At 43.7% G+C, this 24,922-nt stretch overlaps 1 protein-coding gene across 2 annotated transcripts in view; it reads left to right on the top strand.

The window, feature by feature from the left end:
* Positions 1-13,665: 13,665 nt before the first annotated feature.
* LOC137357243 (anthrax toxin receptor 1-like) overlaps positions 13,666-24,922 on the top strand; it is a 164,306-nt gene continuing 153,049 nt past the window's right edge. For both annotated transcript variants that reach the window (XM_068023429.1, XM_068023428.1), the window contains exon 1: positions 13,666-13,923. In XM_068023429.1, coding sequence (XP_067879530.1) covers positions 13,772-13,923 — 152 coding nt within the window. In that variant the 5' untranslated portion in view covers positions 13,666-13,771. The remainder of the gene's footprint in view (positions 13,924-24,922) is intronic.

Raw genomic sequence — 24,922 nt, 5'->3', positions numbered from 1 at the left:
ATAACTTTGTAAACCTCTATCATGTCGCCCCTCCACCTCCATCGTTCCAGTGAAAACAATCCGAGTTTATCCAACCTCCCCTCAAAGCTAATGCCGTCCAGACCAGGCAACATCCTGGTAAACCTTTTCTGTACCCTCTCCAAAGCCTCCACGTCCTTCTGCTAGTGTGGCGACCAGAATTGCACGCAATATTCTAAGTGTGGCCTAACTAAGGTTCTGTACAGCTGCAACATGACTTGCCTATTTTTATACGCTATGCCCCGACCGATGAAGGCAAGCATGCCGTATGCCTTCTTGACTACCTTATCCACCTGCGTTGCCACTTTCAGTGACCTGTGGGCCTGTACGCCCAGATCTCTCTGCCTGTCAATACTCCTAAGGGTTCTGCCATTTACTGTATAGAGTTTTAAATTATCTGCAAAGTGACTCTGGAGTCACTTACTGCCTGGAAACACCAGCCCTAAAATATTGTGGTCAAAATACGTGTTTATTAGTGGACAATCAGCCCAAATTCTCGCCAGTGCCATTTCTTCCCCTTTTAATCTGGAGGTCGTTGAGTACAATGGAGCGGAGCCCCTGCAGAAGTGCAGAATAGCTCCCCGCAACTTCTCCATTTACATGCTACAGTGTGCACACACTCTCAATGTTGCGGAGCCTCTCACCTGTGCAATGATGGTGAACTGGGGCAGCTTCACCAACATTGACACAGATATCTATCTGCTCATGTATCTATCTGCTGCATTTGCTGCAGCTGTGTTGTACTCACTGACCTTCATCACTAGGTGTCACTATTGGACAATCTCATCATTCCCACCAACTTTAGGCTTGTTTCCAGCTCCCACTCTCTCATATACATGTCGATTATTCTTGGGCTGCTAGACATAATAATCTTCCTGCATGTGGGTCCCATGCTCGGGTAAGTATCCTATTAAGGCACTGAGGTCAGAGATAAACAAATGTAACATCTTCGGCCCCTCTTCCGCCTCTCAGCACAGCATACGGCTTGTTTGACAGTACATCCCAAACCTGTAACCTCTCCCACCTGGAAGGTCAAGGAGAAATTCCCTTCCAAATCACACACTGACCTTGGAGCTATACTGTCTGCTCCTTCATTGTCGCTAAGTCAAAATCCTGGAATTCCCTAACTTTACACCAATGTGGGAGTATCCTCACCACATGGACTGCAGCTGTTCAAGAAGGCAGCTCACCACTACCTTCTCAGGGGGCATCAAAGGATGGGCAAAAAACACTGGCCCAGCCAGCGATGCCCATAGCCCAAGTGTGAATTAAAGAACAGGCTGGGTGAGCTTAGTGCCAGCAGCACTAAGTAACTGGTCTTAGAGCCTTCCCCATTGCCTGTCAAATGCTTCCTGCTGAACACGGGAGGTTAAAAAGTGCCCAAGAAGAGCCCGGCTTCCTCTATCAGGGTGGTTAACCTCATCTTGCAGCCAGCTCAGAAAGACATGATTGTACTCGCTGCTCTTCTCCGATGAATATTTTCCAACTTACAAACTATGTTTGAATAATTCACCAAGCGTCTGATGCGGTGGTCAGGTTGTCTGCACTCCCCTTTCAGATCTCTTGGAACGTCCCCTACATTTTATCAAGTCCTAAGTTAATTGGATCGGATTCCTCCTCCTCCTTTAGTAACTCAGAGATTTCCCAGAAGTTCCAGAATTCTCAGTCCCTCTCTCTGGTGCTCACACACTCCTTGCGTCTCTCTCCGCTGACCTGCAGCTCTCTGCCCCCTCTCCCCAATGACCCAGAACCCGCTGCACCTCCCCCTAACTATCCCCTAATCCTCTGCATTTTACATGGTTTTAATACTTCCTGCAAAAGAGCAGACTGAGGAATGACATACGCTGGTGTTAGACATTCATCTGCTAACGTCACCCCCTTGTATTCCACTGTCCTGCCTAAATATCCCTCTGTTGATGTTATAAAATTGCTTCACACTGTTATCTGTAGGTTGTAAGTGTCTACTGTTAGCGCCAGAACCCCTTATAAAGGTCACAGTGTTAATTCAGTTCCATCTATTGTACACCTATGTCCCACATCTAACCACTGAACCATGAGGAAGCTTGAATGAATAACCTAGAAACATCAGATTGTGAGAAACCAGCCTCTTGCCTGTCAGATTTGCTGCATTATTTATTCGAGTTCCATTACTGTGACAACTGGTTGCATCTCACGGTGAACAGAAACCGACATAAAAAACTTCGTGGGTGTCAGTCGTGGCTCAGTGGATGACACTCTTCTCCCGAAGTAATGAGGTTGTGGATTTCAGTCCCACCCCTGAGATTTTATCCAAAAAAACTAGACCGACTCCCTAAATGTCTTACTGAGGGAGTGTTGCACTGTCAGAGGTGCTGTCTTTTGGATGAGACATTAAACTGCGGCCTCATCAGCCCTCTCAGCTGCATGTAAAAGATCCCATGGTACTATTTTCAAGATGAGCAGGACAGTTCTCCTCGTGTCCTGGACAATGTTTATCCCTCAACCAACATGACTAGTCATTAACTCGTTGCTGTTTGTGGGAGCTTGCTGTGCACAAAGTGGCTGCTGTATTTCCTGCAGCACAACAGTCACAAAACGTCAAAAGTGCTTCCTTGGTTATCAAGCGCTTTGGGACGTCCTGAAGTGGTGAAAGTTTCTATATAAATGCAAGCTGAACTCCTTTTTTTTTTCTTTCTTTCACTTCTCTGAATGTAGGATGTAAAGGTCCAGAAATGTTCACAAACGCCAATGTTCAGTACTGATACAAATCAGAGATTAAAGAGCACGCACACCAAACAATCCGTCAGAATAGTTTCTAAGCATTTAACTATCAGTTCAGTTCACACGTTTCTCTTCAAGGCGACTGTTGTACCCTTCAACAACCACTAGATGCCAGACACGGCCATTAAAACCGGACAGAATTTCAAACACTGTGACTTCTTTGTTCTGACAATTGCTACAAGATGCTGAATGAACGTCGGAGAAGAAGGTTGTGTGTGTCTCGGTCAGACTGTCAAGAAACTCACCCCTTTGCCATCGACATTTTTGCATTGTTGCTGAACCCATGATGCTTCCCTTCTATCTTCTGAACCATTCCACTGGCTGATATCTGAAAGTGAAGGAATACAAATATTCCACTATTAGCTCAAATCAATGGAACAATGCACCTTGGAAATGCAGACAAAAAGCAAAAAGAAAAACACTAACAGAGCACTTAGAACACAACAGTGCAGGCATGAAGAGAAGGCGCTCCAGCTGACCCCAACATTGGCTCCATTTTCACCAGCTGAGCTACTCCTTTGGCATTCTTCCCTATTCCACCCCCATATTCTGCTCAAACTGGAGTCGAGTGATTGATCTTTCAAATACTCCAAGAGTCAGTACTTGCTGAATTAAACTGGCAGCTCATTTCCCATGTTTACAACTCCTAGGTTATGCAAGATGTTCTTTCAATGGGATTGCTTTTAATGCCCTGGTGTTTAGTTCCTCTGTCCTGCTTTTACATTAACTGCCTCTCCACATCCAACTTATCCAATCAGATCATTATTTGAAAACTTGAGATGGCCTGTGAGACAATAATGAAGTGATAGCCTCTCCATTCTGATCTCTGACAAGGTGCCTTTTCCTCTTCGAGGCTTCTTTAGACAGAAATCCATCATTGAGGTGAATTAATGATTTTTCAAATGTTTTTATCTTTTATCGTGAAAAACGCCTTCACTTCCCTTTCTCGCTTGGTGATCTGAAACCTGAAATCATCCTTCCTGTCTTCCCTGAATTCTTGACATTGTTTTTGGGTCTGCTCATATGTTCATCAACCACAGCAGTACAGTACATCATACCAATCCCTCATTGAGTTTGAACTTCATTCCTTCCACACATTGATTTCATGGCCATTGTTTCTACTGATCAATTGTTTATCTGTTAACACACCAATTTGATTGCGATATGAATCATTTTCCTTATCCTCCACAGAAAATTACTCTTCATGTGGAAATTGTAGCTGGTAACACGAATGAGCAAACATTTTTGATAAGGTCCCTCATGGGAGATTGGTTGAGAAGGTAAGAGCCCATGGGATCCAGGGCAACTTGGGAAATTGGATCCAAAATTGGCTTAGTGGCAGGAGGCAGAGGGTGATAGTCGAGGGTTGTTTTTGCGAGTGGAAGCCTGTGGCCAGTGTTGTACCACAGGGATCGGTACTGGGACCCTTGGTGTGTGTAGTGTATATTAATGATTTAGACCTGAATATAGGAGGTATGATCAGTAAGTTCGCAGATGACACGAAAATTGGTGGTGTTGTAAAGAGTGAGGAGGAAAGCCTTAGATTACAGGAAGATATAGATGGACTGGTGAGATGGGTGGAGCAGTGGCAAATGGAATTTAATCCTAAGAAGTGTGAGGTGATGCATTTCAGGAGGACTAACAAGGCAAGGGAATATACAATGGATGGTCGGACCCTAGGAAGTACAGAGAGTCAGGGGGGACCTTGGTGTACTTGTCCATAGATCACTGAAGGCCAGCAGCACAGGTAGATAAGGTGGTTAAGACGGCCTACGGGATACCTGCCTTTATTAGTCGAGGCATAGAATATAAGAGCAGGGAGGTTATGATGGAGCTGTATAAAACACTAGTTCGGCCACAGCTGGAGTACTGTGTACAGTTCTGGTCACCGCACTATAGGAAGGATGTGATTGCACTGGAGAGGGTGCAGAGGAGATTCACCAGGATGTTGCCTGGGCTGGAGCGTTTCAGCTATGAAGAGAGACTGGATAGGCTAGGGTTGTTTTCCTTAGAGCGGAGAAGGCTGAGGGGAGATATGACTGAGGTATCCAAAATTATGAGGGGCATAGGTAGGATAGATAGGAAGAAATCTTTTCCCTTAGCGGAGGGATTAATAATAAGGGGGCATAGATTTAAGGTAAGGGGCAGGAGATTTAGAGGGGATTTGAGGAAAAAATGTTCACCCAGAGGGTGGTTGGAATCAGGAACACACTGCCTAAAGGAGTGGAAGAGGCAGGAACCTTCACAACATTAAGAAGTGTTTAGATGTGCACTTGAAACACCATAACATACAAGGCTGCAGGCCAAGTGCTGGAAAATAGGATTAGAATTGACAGGTGCTTGATGGCCGGCACAGACACGATGGGCCAAAGGGCCTGTTTCTGTGCTGTATAACTCTATGACTGTACTTCGTATATTCACGTGGCATTCCCCTTCCTGCCAGTAATTTCGACTCTTACACATTCATTTTTCTACTAATAGGCATTAAATATCCTTTTCTTAATCTTAAATCAATTTTGGGTTTCCTTTTCCAGCTTTTGATGTCAATCTACAATATTTGAATGCTATTCATTTCCTCCAAATACTACTTCCAAACACAAACAACTTGACAACAGTTGAAAACATACAAATTTCAGTTTAAATACAATAATTTATTCACAAATCAAAAAGACAAAATGAAGTGCTCCCTCATTAGTCACCGTTATTCAATTAGATTGATCACCATTGATTCATCAGCTTTTGTTTCTTGCTATTTAGCCAACATACTTATTCTTTCAATCAAAAGAGCTATCATATTTCAACCACAAGTATCCAGATACTCAAAACCGATCACATTACCCAGTCTTCTTTTCCATCCTCATAAAAATATATGACCTTCCACTCATAAAGCATTCAGCCAGAAGTTACTGCCTTTCCTTGTGTTAAATGGTCTTGACTTGTTTTTCTTTGCAACAGGCTGATGTCAGGCAGCTTTGGAATACGAGCTGTTTTCAAATCTACTGGAACTAACCTCCTACTAAAAAGAGGCTGTGTAGAAGAATTTCAGCGCCATTCTCCCAACTTGTGTCATCACTTCTCCAAAAAATTCTTGGATGCATTCCATCTGGTCCTGGATACTTTGGAACACTCTAGCAACATTTCATCACGAATTCCTGTTCACCCTGTGGACACAAATGCACCTCCGAGTCCTTCAATCACAAGTGGTGGAAAACGTAACGACCTCCCCTTTTAATTCGAAAAAGGGCTCCAATTCATTCTTTGCTGCCAGCTACAATAAGTCTACCAAATATTTTTCTTCCTTAAAATATAAATTTTTCCAGTGTTCCTCGCAGTTTATCATTTCGGTACAGATTTTGTTTGTGACTCTGTACTTGGAAACATTAGATTCTTAATTTGGTGTCACGTATGTTATACCCTCAGGTGTATTTATATTCCATCCTTTATGTTTTTGACTTTGGTAATTTTATTTCCCATTTTATTTGCCCATTTTGCACTTCATGACTTTAATGTTAGTTTTCCTGAAACATGTATTCCTTTTGCTTTTAATTGCACATGTGCCTCAGTTTCAAGTTTGCAGTCACTGGTATTTCTTTAGTACTCGGTATTTGAAAATAGAAAGTGTTCCAAACCTGGCTGACAATTAAACTCCTCGCCCCATTTTTTTTGAATTACAATAAAATACCCAATGGAAGAATTGAAACATTTTTGTCCCATCTCTGCGCATGTCAGTTCAGGCAGTCGCTCAGTCTGAAACTGTTGTCTTTTAACTGAACAAAACCACTATTTTTGTGCATTTCATGCAAAAGAATTCTATTTGTAAGTAATTGTTTGTGTTGTCTCCGATTAGCTGAAAGCAGAAAGATTCTTTTTTTAAATTCATACATACACGTTATGCGAAAGAATGGGATTAATCAGAGTTGTGTAATAGTATCCCTCATTGCTTCTAATGTTTTTGATGTTTTCTACTTTCTAATGACCCCCCCATACTGGGCTGTTCTACTCTCAAAATATCCAACATAACTTAGACAAACGCATTTTCTAATCTTCCCTAGATATGAGGGCGGGGGGGGGAGAAGGGGGGGGGATGCCAGAGGATTGGAGAGTGGCAAATGTGACACCCTTATTCAAAAAAGGGTCTAAGGACATTCAGAGCAACTACAGACTGTCAGTATAACATCTGTGGTGGCTAAGGTTTTAGAAATAAGCAAATCATATGGGGAAAAATGAAGAGGCACTTGGAGAGGTTTGAGTTAATTAAGGAGAGCCAGCACATGTCTGTAAACAGCAGATCGTGCTTGACTAATCTAATTGAATTTTTTGATGAATTTGCAGAGAAGGTTGATGAAGAGAAAGCAACGGATGTTGTTTATATGGATTTTGTGAAAGCTTTTTGATGAAGTACCACATAAAAGGCTGGTGAACAAAATTGTGGCTCATGGAATAGAAAGGTCAGTGTCAGCTTGGATAAAAAATTGGCTTCAGGACAGAAAACAATGAGTCATGGTAAATGGTTGTTTTTCAGCCAGGAGGATGGTAGACAGTGGTATTCCCCAAAAGCTCAGTGCTCGGACCATGGCTTTTTTTTTGATATATATAAAAATGACTTGGATGTTGTGAGAGAGTAACATTTCAAAATATGCTGATGTGACGAAACTTGGAAGTGTGACAGACAATGAGGATGATACTAATTGACTGCAACAGGACATGGATAGATGAGCAGAATGGGTGGACGAGTGGCATATGGAATGTGATACATAAACATGTGAGTTGATGCATTTTGGCAGAAGGAATACGGAGAGGCAATATAGACTACATGGCACAGTTCTAAAGAGTGTGCAAGGATAGAGGGACCTGGGGGTTCATGAGCATCGATCTTTGAAGGTGGCAGGACATATTGAGAGAACAGTTAGCAAAGCATATGGGATCTTGGGCTTCATAAATAGAGATTGAGTACAAAAGCAGGGAAGTTGTGCTGAACCTTTATAAAACTCTGGTTAGGCCACAACTAGAGTACTGTGTCCAGTTCTGGTCACCACACTTTAGGAAGAATGTGAGGGTCCTTGAGAGGGTGCAGAGAATATTTACCACAATAATTCCAGGGATGAAGGATTTTAGCTATGAGGTTAGGTTGTAGAAGCTGGAGCAAAGGAGATTGAGGGGAGATGTGATTGGAGGTCTGCAAGACGACAACAGGTTTGGACAGGGAGACAAAGAAAAGCTGTTCCCATTAGCTGAGGGCAGAAGAACTGGGAGACACAAATTTAAGGTTTTGGGCAAGAGATGCAGGGGCGAATGTAAGGAAGAACTTTTTGAAGCAGTGAATGGTAATGACCTGGAACTCACTGCCTACGAGGGTAATGGAAGTGAAGATGATCAATCCTTTCAAAAAGGAAACTGGATGGGCACCTGAAGGAAGTAAACATGCAGGGCTATGGGGATAGAGCTAGGGAATGGGACTGATTGGATTGCTCGACAGACAAACGGCACGGATGCGATGGATCAAATGTGCCATAATGATTCTATGACTAGGACATTCATCTGACCTGCTTAGAAAATGCTGCTCTAATATCCAATCAGATGCACAAAATGATGCAGCCCATGTTTTACCATCTTCTCGAGGAAGGAACATTGGGTTTCCATGTTGGTCTTCACCTTACATATCCTCCAGACCCATCTCTTTTTTCTTTACTAGTCCCATTACCATCTCCTTTTGCCTTCGACCCTATCAGAAACCTTCCCTTTTGTTCTTTCTCCCCTCCCACTTTCCCTGCATCTGTGCTTGCTTAAACCCAGTTCCATCTGACTTTTTCCAGTTGTGATGAAAGGTCACCATTAACTTTTTTTATTCATTCATGGGATGTGGGCGTCATTGGCCAGGCCAGCATTTATTGCCCATCCCTAATTGCCCTTGAGAAGGTGGTGGTGAGCTGCCTTCTTGAACCACTGCAGTCCATGTAGGTACACCCACAGTGCTGTTCGGAAGGGAGTTCCAGGATTTTGACCCAGCGACAGTGAAGGAACGGCGATATAGTTCCAGGTCAGGATGGTGTGTGGCTTGGAGGGGAACTTGCAGGTGGTGGTGTTCCCATGCATCTGCTGCCCTTGTCCTTCTAGTTGGTAGAGGTCGTGGGTTTGGAAGATGCTGTCTAAGGAGCCTTGGTGCGTTGCTGCAGTGCATCTTGTAGATGGTACACACTGCTGCCACTGTGCATCCATGGTGGAGGGAGTGAATGTTTGTAGATGGGGTGCCAATCAAGCGGCTGCTTTGTCCTGGATGGTGTCGAGCTTCTTGAGTGTTGTTGGAGCTGCCCCCATCCAGGCAAGTGGACAGTATTCCAACACACTCCTGACTTGTGCCTTGTAGATGGTGGACAGGCTTTGGGGAGTCTGGAGGTGAGTTACTCGCCTCAGGATTCCCAGCCTCTGACCTGCTCTTGTAGCCATGGTATTTATATGGCTGGTCCAGTTCAGATTCTGGTCAATGGTAACACCCAGATTGTTGATCGTGGGGGATTCAGCAAACGTAATGCCATTGAATGTCAAGGGAAGATGGTTAGATTCTCTCTTGTTGGAGATGGTCATTGCCTGGCACTTGTGTGGCGCGAATATTACTTGCCACTTATCAGCCCAAGCCTGGATATTGTCCAGGTCTTGCTGCATTTCTACACGGACTGCTTCAGTATCTGAGGAGTCACAAATGGTGCTGAACATTGTGCAATCATCAGCGAACATCCCTACTTCTGACCTTATGATTGAAGGAAGGTCATTGATGAAGCAGCTGAAGATGGTTGGGCCCAGGACACTACCCTAAGGAACTCATGCGGTGATATCCTGCAGCTAAGATGATTGACCTCCAACAACCACAACCATTTTTCTTTGTGCTCGGTATGAAAACAACCAGTGGAGAGTTTCCCCCCGATTCCCATTGACCTCAGTTTTGCTTGGGCTCCTTGATGCCACATTCAGTCAAATGCTGCCTTGATGTCAAGGACAGTGACTCTTACCTCATCTCGAGTTCAGCTATTTTGTCCATGTTTGAACCAAGGCTGTAATGAGGTCTGGAGCTGAGTGTCCCTGGCGGAACCCAAACTGAGCGTCACTGAGCAGGTTATTGCTCAGCAAGTGCTGCTTGATGGCACTGTTGATGACACCTTCCGTCACTTTGCTGATGATTGAGAGTAGACTGATGGGATAGTAATTTGCCGGGTGGACTTGTCCTGCTTTTTGTGTACAGGACACACCTGGGCAATTTTCCGCATTGCCGAGTAGATGCCAGTGTTGTAGCTGTACTGGAACAGCTTGGCTAGGGGCGCGGCAAGTTCTAGAGCACAGGTCTTCAGAACTATTGCCGGAATATTGTCAGGGCCCACAGCCTTTGCAGAATCCAGTGCCTTCAGTTGTTTCTTGATATCATCTGGATCAGATTGGTTGAAGACTGGCATCTGTGATGCTGGGGTTCTCAGGAGGAGGCCGAGATGGATCATCCACTCGGCACTTCTGGCTGAAGATTGTTGCAAATGCTTCAGCCTTATCTTTCGCACTGATGTGCTGGGCTCCCCCATCATTGAGGATGGGGATATTTGTGGAGCCACCTCCTTCAGTTAATTGTTTAATTGTCCACCACCATTACGACTGGATGTGGCAGGACTGCAGAGCTTAGATCTGATTCGTTGGTTATGGGATCACTTAGCTCTGTCTATCGCATGCTGCTTACGCTGTTTGGCATGCAAGTAGTCCTGGGTTGTAGCTTCATCAGATTGATACCTCTTCATTGAACAAATGTCAGTCCACTAGCTTGATGGTAATGGTAGAGTGGGGGATATGCCAGGCCATGAGGTGAAAAATTGTGCTCGAGTATAATTCTGCTGCTGCCGATAGCCCACAGCGCCTCATGGATGTCCAGTTTTGAGCTGCTGGATCTGTTCGAAATCTATCCCATTTAGCATGGTGGTAGTGCCACACAACACAATGGTGGGTACCCTCAGCGTGAAGACCAGACTTTGTCTCCACAAGGACTTTGCGGAGGTCACTCCTCCCAATACTATCAACAGATGCATCTGTGACAGGTAGATTGTTGAGGACGAGGTCAAGTATATTTTTCCCTCTTGTTGGTTCCCTCTCCACCTGCCACAGACCCAGTCTCGCAGCTATGTCCTTTAGGACTCGACCAGCTCGGTCAGTAGTGGTGCTACTGAGTCACTCTTAGTGATGGACATTGAAGTCCCCATCCAGAGTACATTTTGTACCCTTGCGACCCACAGTGCTTCTTCCAATTGGTGTTCAAAATAGAGAAGCACTGATTCATCAGTGGGGTCAGTAGGTGGCAATCAGCAGGTTTCCTCGTCCATATTTGACCTGATGCCATGAGATGTCATGGGGTCTGGAGTCAATGTTGAGGACTCCCAGGTAGCTCCCTTCCGACTCTGCTGCCACTTGTGGTGGGTCTGTCCTGCCAGTGGGACAGGAGATACGCGGTGCTGATGGTGGTGATGTCTGGGACATTGTCTGTAAGGTATGATTCCGTGAGTACTACTATGTCAGGCTATTGCTTGACTGGCCTGTGGGACAGCTCTCCCAACTTTGGCACAAGCCCTCACATGTTAGTAAGGAGGACTTTGCAGGGTCGACAGGGTCTAAGTCGATGCCAGGAGGTCTGTCCGGTTTCATTCCTTTTCTTAGACTTCGTAGTGGTTAGAGACAACTGAGTGGCTTGCTAGGCCATTTCAGAGGGCATTTAAGAGTCAAATCACACTGCTGTGGGTCTGGAGTCACATGTAGGCCAGATCAGGTAAGGATGGCAGATTTCCCTCCCTAAAGGGCGTCAATGAACCTGATAGGGATTCAAACCCATGTCTCCAGAGCATTAGCCTGGGGCTCTGGGTGACTGGTCTCGTGACATTACCACTACCTCACTCTTCTGATACAGAAGAAATTCACAAGTGAAATATTGCACATTTGATGAGTAAGTCTTGACCTTGCTCTTTAACTAACTCTAAACTTTAATGCACACTTTCATCCTTCATCTTCAGGGTCTTCATTTCACAGAGTTTTTATTCCTTCCCTTGGATGTCATTAAGCTTGAGGCAAAAAAAAACATTGTGCATAATTTATTACAACTTGTTTAGTTTTGTTCGACTGAGTCCTATTTATTGCTGTTGTTTTATTTGCATTGCAACTTTCAGTCCTTGCATTTTGAGGAGGTGTTTTTCAGTTTCAGTTTTACCTCTGCATCTCTTGTTATATTTCTGACAGTAGGTGCACTTGGCAGTATACAGAACAAACAGAAACCAGTGAGTCTTTTCAGGGCTCTGAAACAGAACTGAAGTCATTTTAGTTTGCAGGGTCTGTCAGCTGGGGAGTGGTACTCAGGTCGTGGTCTACCAGAAAACCTCATGATGCAGCTCACGAGTAAGTAGACTTGAGCTCGTTTTCCCAAGTAGGGAACTGATGAATAAGGATCAAAAAGAAAATCAGGTAGCGCTGCAGATGGAAATATTTGGGCCAGGTAAGCTTTACACATGTTAAATCTTTTTCTTGAAATAGTTCTGTTGTGGTGACATGAGATCTCTTGCTGAGGCTGGAAGTGTTTCCAATGCACTGTGGAAAAGGAGACACGCTTCACGGGATGTGCAAGTGTGAGAGCACCAAAGGCCGAATGCGTGAAAACAGAATGCTTTTGGAGATCTTGGTCTAAGGAGGATGTTGGCCATCCATTGGGAAAAATCAGGTGGCCAAAAGAAGAATCAGGAGGAGGAGTAGATTGCGTGGAGTAGCAGTGTATGATAGTGAGAAGGTTGCTTTGGCTGGGGTTTCAGTGCTATGTGAATGAAGGCTCATTCTGTTGGTGGGGAAAGAATGAGTTTTCAGTAAAGATACAGCTGAGATAATGGCCTGTTCTTTTGCAGTTATGGACGATGTATAGATATTTGCAGATGTTGATTGAGGGTTAAATAATGGCTCGGTAACTGCGGATAACTGAAATATTGCCGTGGGGTCTTTTACTTCCACCTGAGAGAGCAGGTGGGGGTCCTCGGCTTCATGTCTCATTGCAAAGATAGCACCTCTGACGGTGCAGCACACCCTCAGTAATGTATTGCAGTATCAGCCGAGGTTTTTGTGCTTGTACTCATAACCTTCCAACTCAGAGGCAAGCTTGCTTCCAAATGAACCGTGGCTGATCAACTTCTATCAATTAGGCAAAGTTTAGCAAATTGTTGATCAAATATCAGCAAAGCCCAGTGCTAATTTCTGAGAGATAGCACCAACTGATCAAGGGTAAAAAAACAAGAGTACCTGCATTATTATGCAGGAGCACAAACAGCAGGCCAAACAGTCAGCAGCACATCCGGAAATGTGATGGTGGACTGAAAACAAAAAGATCGGGGTCACCTCATCGACTCCCTGTGGCCCAGGATCCCAGCCAGTGTCAGCAATCCAAATGGGAATTCGAGGCAAGAGGTGGGGAATGTAATCTTACCCCACTCTGCCTTGCAGATCTCAAGTCAATGAGGAATGAGCAGAGAACCCTGGAGAACTGAACATCTGTTTGAGGAAATTGAAACTGGTTCTTTTCTGAGGGTCCCCTGAATTGTTTCATCCATTCTACCACTTGGTGGAGTTGGGGGGTTGGGGGGGAGGTGGGGGTGAAGAAGAACATTTCTTGAATTTTTCTCCGAATTCGTGTGCTTTGGGCTCCAGTTAAAGTCATTTGTAATGACAAGGCAGTAGGACATTTTTTGGCTGGGGTGCTTTTTGTGTGCATGTGTGTGCTTTGTTGAGGCAAAGAGCTTCTCGCACTATTTATTCAGGAGAAAGCGACTCCCAAGGTTTTGGATGAAAACTGCAGAAAAAAAAAAGAATCTGATGCCTATCCAAGTTGAAGCCGAGGGTGACGTAGCAATCCAGTCAGTTTCTCTTAGATGGCTGATGGTGAAAAGTTAGACAAAGGCTTGTTTTTGCTCCTTCCCTCGGAGATCGTCCTCCCTTTGTGAAAATGATGAGACACTCAAAGCCAGGCGCTTTCGAGGCAATACTGAAATATATATTCTTCGGAATCTTCCTGTCGCTTTGCAATGCTCAGAGCGGAGAAAACGATGACAGCCGTTCATGTTATGGAGGATTTGACCTGTACTTTGTTTTGGACAAGTGAGTACTCCTTCACTTTCTGCAAAGATGCATCCCAGTGTGTACTCTCAGTTTAGGAGTCGGGGGGTAGAGAGGGGGCAATCAAGTTTGGAAAACTTTTGTTTTTTTGCAATTATTGGCATCTTCTGACCTTTTTGCATACTTGGGCATGATAATATTCGGATTCATTCCATTCCCAATTCAAATCGGAATGACCGTGACAGCAAGAAAACCGAAGTAAAACTTATTGTGCACAGCGCGGGGGTAAACGGTGTTTGGAGCGTTAGACAATCGTTTTTGGCAGGCAATGCATTCGGTCTGTTACCAGGTCTGCAGTCGGCCCAGATGTGCTGACTTATGTATCTCTTCTGCCTCTGACTTTTCCAAACCAGGAGGCTCTGGAAATATTAATGCGGTGCAATTTTCATTCGTCTCTTTCTCGCAGTCGTGGCTGTCTCTTCGCCTTGCTCATTGTCAACTTTGGTGGCATCTCACCTTATTGTTTGAACAAGTCAAATGGGTCAAATCCCATTTTATCCATTGGTGGAAGCAACAGGGACTAATGTTGCAAAATCAGAGTTTAACTGTGAATCGAACCGAATTAGGGGAATCTAGCCAGCTGAAGGGAAGAGAAGCGAGATGTATATTGTTCGTCTCTTCCCATTTCTCTTTCTGTTTTTTTTAAAAGGACAATGGCAGATTTGTGCGGAGTTTGGTCGAAAGGTTTACATTCTCACGACCAAATGCTGAAATATAAAACCATCGAGAGAATTTGACTGGTTTCCCCACATTCTGTTCTCTTCTGTCTGCAAGATTCCTTAGATTGTCATTGGTTTGCAATTAGAATATAGTCTTTATTTTTAAAAAAACTTTTAAAACTTGGTGTGCCTTTGAAGACAAACAGACAATGGGTCCTATATTGTTGCTGAGGCAAATGATTGTCTGGGTAATGTATTGAAAATTTTTTCGTCCTCAACATCTGTTTGCCACATTAGATCAGTTCTATTGTGCTGTGCCTACAAAGTGTTGTCATTTCAACTTTTGACCATTGAAAACTGTCCAAAAGCTGTGCTCCCTCCACCTCCTTGTCCTAGTTTTAACTCTGCTGTCAAGTGAAAGCTTCAGAGAAGCCAAATATAAGAATTGGAATTTGAAGCCACTCCAGCTTGGACTTAGAAGAAGTCAAAGCTTCATTGTTGATATACAGAGAGACACATTCTAGGTTGTGTAAGTGCTTGACCATCAGAGGTAGAAGGGTTATTGTTTGAATTGTGTGCCCATGCACATCAACACACCATTTTGGCCCTGCTTGGATCTGCTCAGGAGGATAAATATCACACATTTGAGAATCATAGAGTCTTGCAATACCAAATGAAGCCACTTCAGCCCACTGTGTTTGTGCAGGTTTGTTGAAAGAGCTATCCATTTACTTCCATTCCCTTGCTCTTTTCCAAGAACCCTGCAATCCATTCATTTTCACCATCGTTTGAGATGTGCATTCCAAATTATTTTTCTGCATTCAAAATTCTCTTCATCTTCCTTCTGATTCTATTGGCAATTAATTAGCTTCAAACCCACCCAGCAGTCACAACAATTTCACACCATCTACTTTATCTAAACCCTTCATTATTTTGAACAGATGTGTGAAATCTTCCCCTAACCTTCTCTGCTTTTAGGAGGACAATTCCAGTTTCTCTTGTCTCTGCACTGGTGATATGAATTAGAAAGTATCGTGAAGACAGTCGGTATTGGGGAAGCAAGCTAGATTGGAGGAGGGCTAAGTTCAGTTCATTCATCTCTACTTTCCTTTTTTGACATCTTTGAGGGTGAGGTGGCCTTCACCTGCAGCTCCGCCTTCTTGAACTTGAGGTCAGGCTTTTGGCTCCAATTGACTTGTGTTGGATTTCTTGATAGAGACCAAATTTTCAATCAAGGAATGCAAATCTGCAGCTACCGAGAAGACTTGTCAGTGAGCCCAGATTTCCGTCTGTGTGATTGCCTTGCTTAATTTCTATGGGATTGGACCTCGGTGAAGTCAAACTCATCTTTGTGTCCAAAAATCAATACTACTTTCTTCATTCAGCCCAGGAACCTTTTTCTATCCTCCCAAAAAAAAGCTGAATCACAGGGTCTCTGAGCCATTTCCAGACAGGGAGCTCAGTCAAGATTAGGGGAAAAATTGAGGAAATGTAAGTTACTTTTCCCATGTGAAAGTCTGGTGAGCTGACTTCTGGCATTCAATTAGCACCTGACCCTCAGTGCTTAAATATCTTGCAAGGAAAAATGTTGGCATTGTTACGAAGTTACTGATTTTGGGACATGCCATCTGGTGCCATAGCACATTCTAAAAGCGTGCAGGCACCACAAGTGAATAACATTCCCGAGGATGGGAAGTTCCTAGAAGTGCAGGTTTGGACAAATTTTTCTGTATTCAATTATGGGATTGTATCTGGTCAAATGTTTGTCTTGCAAACCATGATAGTAAGCATGTTCAGATCCTATCAGTAACAATAGCATACATGTTTGTGTTTTCTGGACACTTCCTGGAATTGCAAACATTCTCAGCTTGGAAAAGCATGTAGGTTTGAAGTGACACATTCCCATAGATCTTGTTTTAACAATGAGAAGTGCCACTCAGTTTATGCTTGGCATAGTAGAAGCTATTCAGAAAATATTTAGATTCTCCTCCTTGTTTTCAATTCTATCCATGGTTTTGCCCTGTCCTATTGCACGTTAATAGTCTCACCCTGCCTTGTGTTCCCACATGCACCCTCCACTTCTCTAGCGCTGGATTTCTCTGCATCTCTGGCTTCCTCTGACGTGGCAATGTCATTCTACCATTCTGTTTTACCCTCTGGAATTCTGTACCCCGTCTCCTCCACCTTGCCACCTCTGTCTGTGCTTTCAGAAATCTCCTCGAACCTTCCTCTTCCCCATCCCAGCTTCTCCGTTGCTGCCCAGTTCGCATTCTTGGTGTCTGCCATTATGCACTTGATAGTGAGATGAAAGGACTGAGACAACTTCAGGCACATAAAGGGCACAACGTAAATACAAGCTGTTGTTTTAACCAACCCTTTGGTAGGGAGAACAATGAAAAGGAAATCAGAGTATTTTTTTCAGATTTGTGTCCCCTTGTATAAGGAACATGCAAAGTTAGCATGCAGGTCCAGCAATCAATTAGGAAGGCAAATTGTCTGTTGGAAGTTTTTTGGAGTATAAGAGCAAAGAGGTCTTGCTGCACTTATGCTGGGCCTTGATGAGAATCACACCAGGAGTACTGTGCACAACTCTGGTCTCCTTATCTAAGGAAGGACATACTTGCCTTGGAGGTGGTGAAGCTGAAGTTTATTAGATTGATTCCTGGGATGAGAGAGTTGTCCTACGCAGAGAAGTTGTGTAGAATGGGTCTACATTCTCTGGAGTTTTGTGGAGAGAGAGATGATTAAGATTCGGAGGGGGCTTGAAAGATACTGAGAGTCTATTCCCACTGGCTGGAGAGTCTGGAAGTAGGGGGCATAGTCTCAGAATAAAGGGTTGGTCATTTAAGACTGACATGAAGTGAAATTTCTTCACTCACTCAGAGGGTTGTGAATCTTTGGAATTCTCCACACAGAGGGCTCAGTCGTAGACTATATTCAACAATGAAATCAATAGAGTTTTGGACATGAAAGGAATCAAGTGACAGTGGTCAGTCGGGAAATGGAGTTGAGGTCAAAGATCAGCCAAGAGGTCTTCCTGGGAGGTGGAGCAGGCCCAAGGGACCATGTTCTTATGCTCTTACACACGTCATGAAGCTTCCTTTTCATTGTTTCCTCTACCTAGCCATTTTCATCTTCCGTTGCTTGCTGTGATTAATTTATATGGCCCAAACTGTCTGGACCTTTCATATGCCTATTTCAAAATAAATCAGGTCAGTTTAAATTTTAGACACACCAACATTTCCACAAAAATCCATCATTGTACATCAGGGTAGCAGATAGTTATTACTGTTAAACTGTGAATAAAGCTGGGCACTGCCTGGAAGTTTGCAGAAGTTATGACTCAAAGGGCGAATGACACACTTCATATAATTGCTGCAGTGATTTGAGGACATCACATGGCACCACATTACCATGTTGTTGCTTTGTAAATACAGTATATTGTTGTCATTATGGGCTTGAAAGTAAAGCAATACTCACATCCAACGTTTAACATCAAAGTTTTGACAGCAACGATAATTGCTCCTCTCTTAAAGGGGCCACATCTCCCAAAAGATAAAAAAAGTGGCAAACTTTTTGTTTCAAACACAAAGCATGAGGGGAGTAACTTGTTGCCTTATGATGTAAAAAAGGTATTTGACCCACTAAACTCCTCTTCTTCATGAAGCCAAAGCGACCTTGGTTTCTCTCTCTCTGGAATTTCCTTGTTAAGCTCTTCTGCCTCTCTCTTTCTCTTTACTTCTTTCAAAGCCTTCTCAAAACTAATCTTTTCAACCGGACTTTCGGTGAAGCCCTCCTATTTTTTCTCTCCATCGTGCGCTGTTTCCTTGTGGAAGTCCATTTTGTGACAAGCCTTGAGGCGCTACAAAAATCCAATTTTCTGTTGTAAATTCTGTCCCTTTCGTAATTTACCCCTTTCAGCCATATATAAGCAGAAATCGTGCAAGACCTTCACCCCTGTCTCTATGTTGCTTCTGTTGGTCTCATCTATAAATGCTATTTATTTGATGCAGTTACCTTTACACTTGGTTGCAAACTGCGGCCAGCACATGAAGTCAAGGAACGGGTCAGAATGTTGCTGCAGAGTTTCTTCTACTGGGTTGACATTTATGTCTTGGCATGGCTGCCGAATCACAGCACCATATTCTGATTATTTAACTCAAGGAATCAGTGGAAAAAATGATATTGCTGGGCAAGTTACTGAGAGCTTTAACAGTCTGCACTGCTCGAGTATTGAATGGTTTGTGCTTTCTGCTGGAAGATCATGAGTGCAGTATGTTGGACAGCCCATTGCGTGATCTTGCTCACTTAACAATGTCACTGGAATTAACCCGTGAAGTGCTGTAGCATGTTTCACAGAGATGTGCAAAAGGGGTATTTAAATACAAGTCTTTTTCTGCTGTGATACATTCCAGGCGAGAGGTTCACTCATTCTCCCAGGGGGGAAAAAAAAATCACAGGAATGGAGTCAGTCCTTGAGGATTGTACTTTGACACCCCGTAGAGACCAGAATTTACAGAGAGGGGGTGGGTACATTTTCTGTCAGCCGGGGATGGTGAAAGGAGCACAGCAAGACAACGAAAGGGGTAAGTGGGGGGGGGGGGGGGGGAGGGGAAAGAAAATACCTTTTCAAAAAAGTGTCTCATCCTCCAAATGGAAAGATAGTGAAATCTTTCTATTTGTGGGATTTGGATTTGACTGTGTAAATGTGGGCTGTTTTTTTGCTTCATATCCCCAATTCTCAAACTCTCAACACGGCTGCTTTCTTAATGGTTTGTGTGTTGAAGTTACATACATGTGTTAGGTATGTTCAAATTTGGTTATATTCTGGACCAGTGAAAAATCGATTTGACAGTGGACTGAGAAATCTGGTTTGAGGTTGAACTCCGAACCGTACAAATGGTTAACCTTTGGGTCATTATTTAGGTGCCAGCTGTGGCTCATTTGGTAGCACTCTTGTCTCTGAGTCACAAGATGATGAGTGCAGTAAAATTCCACTCCAGAACCTAAGCACAAAATAAAAACTAGGCTGACACTCCAATGTAGTACTGAGGGAGTGTGAAGGAAATGTGAAGGAAACATGCAAGGTCTCGTCAAGACCTGAGCTTAGAAACCAACACCGAGCTTTGCAGTGGCCTTTGTCAAGGAAATGTGAGTGCTGACTGAGAAGGCGGGCTGGGTGGGTGTTGGCTGGAGGGTCAGTTGGATGAAGCAAGGACAACATCTGGATGCCTCAGCACAGCATTGTCAGAAGTGGAGTTTTCACCTCTACAATGGGTGCAGCGGGAGCTGAAGGATAGGGTGATCCAGGAAAACAGTTGGCCAGGTAAAGGGTCTATCACACCCAGAACTCACAAAGCCAGGTATGGATCCTCCACATCAATACCACCACCCGAACTGGTCTTCAGTCAGGTAGAACACAGATTCAGTACAGCTGCTATGACTCAGGTATCACTTGCAATAATGAAGGTTCCCACTGTCCGCATGATGGAAAGAGAGAATTTCCTTCCAGATTTCCAGTCAGAAGAGTTGGTATCAGCTGCCTCTTACATCTAGGAGGACAAGAATACCAGGGGGCAGAAGTCATTCTACAGCTTTACAAAGAAAGCCCCATCAGCCCACATCCTGGAGGACTGTGTTCCATTCCAGGCATCACACCTCAGGCCTTAGAGCAAATGCAGTGTAGATTGACCAGAATGATAACTGGACACGAAGGGTTCAATTACGAGGAGAGGAGAGATTACACAAACTATTCCCTGCAATTTAGATGATGATTAGAGGGTGATGTGATCCAAGTTTTCAAGATATTAAAGGGAACTGAAAGAGTAAATGCACAGAAACTGTGTTTAGAGGAATAGGGAACATAGTCTAAATATTAACGATCGACCTTGCAGGAGTGAAATTAGTTAACACTTATGTACACAAAGGGTAGAAGAAGTTTGGAACTCCCTCCTGATAAAGGCAATTGATGTTATGTCGCATGTTGATTTTAAATCGGATAGATTTTTGTTTAACCAATGGTATAAAAGGGGATATGGGTAAAGGCAGATGTGTGGAGTTCGGACACAGATCAGCCATGATCGCACTGAATGGCAGAACATACTTGAGGCGCTAAGTGGCCTCTTCCTCTTCCTATGTTGCATTATGCAGGTGTCAGTCCATGATAACGCACTGGTAAAGCGGAGAGCTTCACAAGCAGTGTGAGTCAATGTTTCTCCAGTGTTTGTGGCTCCCCCAAGATACAACACTTCAATACATGGAAGCATCTAGATACGTGGGCACCTGCAAGCACTCATTGGTGTGCCTCAATACTAAGAGCTGTCCCAGCCCCATGGAAATGGTTCGGGTAACTTTGTGGCATCTTTTTGGCTTCCAGAGTGATTTTTACCCACTGGTAGCTCATATCAGCACTACTTAAAATTAAATGTGTAGAAAAATATACACAGTGTGCAATTAAATTTCCAACGAGCCCTCCCAGTGTCTCTCTCTGTCTCTCTCTCTTCCTTCCATTCCATCACTGAGATATGGAATGCTTTACCACAATATGATTTTAAAAGGGAATTGGATAACTATTTGAAAAGGAGGATTCGAAAATGGTTCGAGCAAAAAGGGAAGAGAAAAGGGATTGAAATAGCTAACTTCTGCTGAAGAACCAGCACAGGTGAGGGGCCGAATGGCCACCTTCTGCACAATAATTTCTGCTCTACTACGTTCCCTTGAACTTCAAAAAAAAAATCCACTTTTCTGCATAGCAACCAACTGAAAGACATAGTGAAATTTTTAAGAAGGTTACTGCTTACAGCACATGTGCTGGATTGGTACATTTGATGAATCGTGTATGAATGTCATGCTTCAGTTGTTACGCGGTTCCAATGGCTAGAGCATTGCAGATTGGCTCAGCAAGAGAGCTTGGTCACATAAGCTAGGCTGACATTCTCAGTTCAGCACCAAGGGAGTGCTGTGCTGTCAGAGGTGCTGCCTTTTGGATGGTAAATGAAAGCAGCGAGCTGCTTGCCTCTGCTTGTGGATGTAAAAGATCCCCCGGCATTATTTCGAGAATCATAGACTGGTTGCAGCACAAAAAGGAGGCTATTCGGCCCATCGTGGTATGTGCGACCTCGGCAAGAGCCACCAACCAGCTAGTCCCACACCCTCGCCCTTTCCCTGTCGCCCTGCAATTTTTTTTTTTCAGCTGCTTATCCAATTTCTCCTTTGAAATCCATGATGGCACTTGCCTCCACCACACTCTGAGGCAGTGAATTCCAGATCATATCTGCTGACTGCCGAAACAAGTCTTTCCTCATTGGTGCTAATCACCTTAAATCAATGTCCTCAGGTTCTTGATCCTTCCACTCGATCTACTGTATCTGGACCCCCCATGATTTTCAGCACTTCCAGCATATCTCTTCTCAATCGTCTCTTCTGTAAGGAGAACAGCCCCAGCTTCTCCGATTTAGCCACGTAACTGAAGTCCCTCAACCCCAGAACCAATTCTCCGATGTCTTTTCTGCACCCTTCACCACCTTCCGAAGAGGAAAAAGGGAGTGCTGGGCAATATTTATTCCTCAAGCAACACTCCAAGATTAAACTGATCATTTATCGCATTTGCTGTGTGTGTGATCTTGCTGTGCGCAAATTGGCTGCTGTGTTCCTCTCTGTAAGTAACACTTCAAGTTGTCGATAAAACAGTTTGGACATTTTAAGGATATGAAAAGGTGCAATGTCAGTGGAACCTGTCTTATCTTATGTATGGCCGTGCTTCCTGCTTCCATTTATTGTACTACACAGGTCAGGGAAAAACATACAGCTGGTTCCATGACTTGACCAGTTTACTGGTTCACGTAGCTTGCCAGCTAACTGAGAATGTGAGACATGACTGGCCAATTTTATATCCATTTGACCCAGTCACCAAATTGATTGCACAAAAATTTGATCAGCTGCTGCTTTAATAGGTTAAAAATCAACAGCAAATAGCATTACCTGCTACTTCTTCCCAGAAGAGAAGAAACCAGAGTCCAGAATAGGCTGTATTTGCCAGACAATTTAAACAGTAGCACCACAGTGCAATTACATTCTGACTGGAGATTTATTGGACAATATACTGTAAAGTGAGGTGCAATGAGAATGATTGTGAGTTCATCCCTGGCTAAAAATGGCTGCTTCAAATCAGGATCGATAATCAGGCTACCTTGTATTTTGTTTACATTTCGGACTTGTGAATTGAGAAGGTCTTATTCACTGGAGGGAAGCCAAACAGGAAACTGATTACATAGAATTTACAGACCATTTGGCCCATCGGGTCCAAACTGATGTTTACAATCCACACGAGCTTCCTCCCACCCGACTGAACCTTACAAAGGTTACGGAGTAAGTTTTAATCAGGATGTTACCGGGGATGAGGGACTTGAGTTCGGAGAAGAGGAGGTTGGAAAAGTTAGGGCTGTTCTCTTTGGAACAGAGAAGGTTAAGAGGTGACCGAATTGAGGTTTTCAAGATGATGAGGGACTTTCAGGATAAAAGGCTGTTGCCACTGGTGAGTGGGTCAATCACCAGAGGTCACTGGCAAAAGGTCAAGAGGGGAGATGGGAGAATTTTTTTTTCACTCAGCTGAAAACATGCTGCATTTAACGGAGTTGAAAAGAGACTTGATGAGGAGCAACTTAGTGTTATGGAGAAAAAGCTCGGGGGGGGTGGTGGGTGGCGGTGGGGGGATAGTGGGTAGCGTGTGAGGACTAACCCTGACTGCTCTTTCAAAGAGCCAGCTCAGGCAAGATGGGCTGAATGGCCTTCTTCTGTGTTGTAAGTTTCTATGCTTCCACTTTACCTTACCCTTTGTCCATCCCCTTTGGTTTTGCGAGTTGTATTTTGCTTTGATAACTCAGCAAAAACCTAAGTGGTTAAAAAATAATTTGAAACTTGCTCCGTCCCCCGGCTTGCTAATCTTTTGGAAGCAGAAACAGTTGTCCACACACTGCCAAATCCTCACAGTTTTCAAGCAACAAGTCTATGGAGATGATCTTGAATGAAAACCCTTGGTCCTTTGCCAGTTGCCAATCTGATGTTGGATTGAATTTCAATCATCAATACTGGGCGTATATGACAGGAAGGATGTCATGTCGTTCACTGCACACGCTCATGTGTTCACAAGTGTCTAATGACTGAAAGGTCAATTCATCATTTGAAATCCAGTAGAATTACCCACACATCCCTCGGTTTGATAGCTAGACCTAGATCCTGTCCAAACACAGTCAGTTTCTCTTTAGGTGATGGTATTAACTTAATGAGAGCTTCCATTCTCAGATTTAGAAACAGGGAATACTGGACACAAGGACAGGCATTGACTTGGTGATTGGCTTTTACTTTTTGGTGTTGCCACCTAATGAGCCAATGTTTTTGGATTAATATTCCGTGTTTATTGCTCAACAGTGAGTTCATAATTGTTGCGAGTGCAAGGAAAGAAATATTCTATTCTGTCTTCCAGGGGCCAGTCTTGACAATCCAGTCCATCTCTCTGGCTTTTTAATCTTTAAGGAAAGAGATTGTACAAAATGACTGAAACTTCTTTTCCACACTTGCTCCATTGCTTTAGCTGCGCAGAGTCTTCAGTCGTGCTAATAGTGTCACTGGTGATGTGAGTTTCACCTCTGAAGGATATTGACGGTGGGTGTGAATGGCAAAATCCACTCATCTTTAAGATGGGACTGCCTTGCTTTCGAACCTTTTAAGTTGTCCACAATGATGCTCAGGTGTTCAAGTTATTTTTGTCTTTGTTTGTCTGCCAGGGTGTCTGAGAAAGTGTGATGGTTTCCTGGTGGTTTTAGATCAAGTACCTCATCTCTGTGGTGAGCCAAAGTTTGTCAGAGTGCTCTCCATTCATCGCTCGTTTGGCCAAGCAATTGTCCAAAGTGCTCTGAATGATACTGTTGCAAATGCAAATGTTCCTTTTCTTACATTGGAAAACCAATCATCCCATGCCTGTTGGCACAATGTAGACGATGGTTTTCAATATTGGATGCAAGACCTGTTTAGAACAGATCAATATTGTGAACACGTTTCACTGGCGTTTGCATGCAGTTTCTCTTCCAACCAATTTGCTAACTGTGTGGCTGATAAAAGCTAATGTGGATCCATTGCAAGGTGTGGAAGCAATGTTGCAGAACACAATAAACGGGTTTCTTCCAGTCCAGAATCCTGCCAAGAAGGCTGTGCAAAATATTTACATCGACACTACTTCTTCTCTCCGGTGTTTTTGGGAATGATTCAAAAATCGTATGATGATATTGGTGCATTCGAGAAAGGACAGATTTTACATTCTGTCCATC

This window comes from Heterodontus francisci, chromosome 47 (assembly GCF_036365525.1).
Source record: "Heterodontus francisci isolate sHetFra1 chromosome 47, sHetFra1.hap1, whole genome shotgun sequence".
Lineage (NCBI taxonomy): Eukaryota > Metazoa > Chordata > Chondrichthyes > Heterodontiformes > Heterodontidae > Heterodontus > Heterodontus francisci.
Note: the sequence above shows the minus strand (reverse complement) of the source record. Positions and strands in the feature narration are given on the sequence as shown.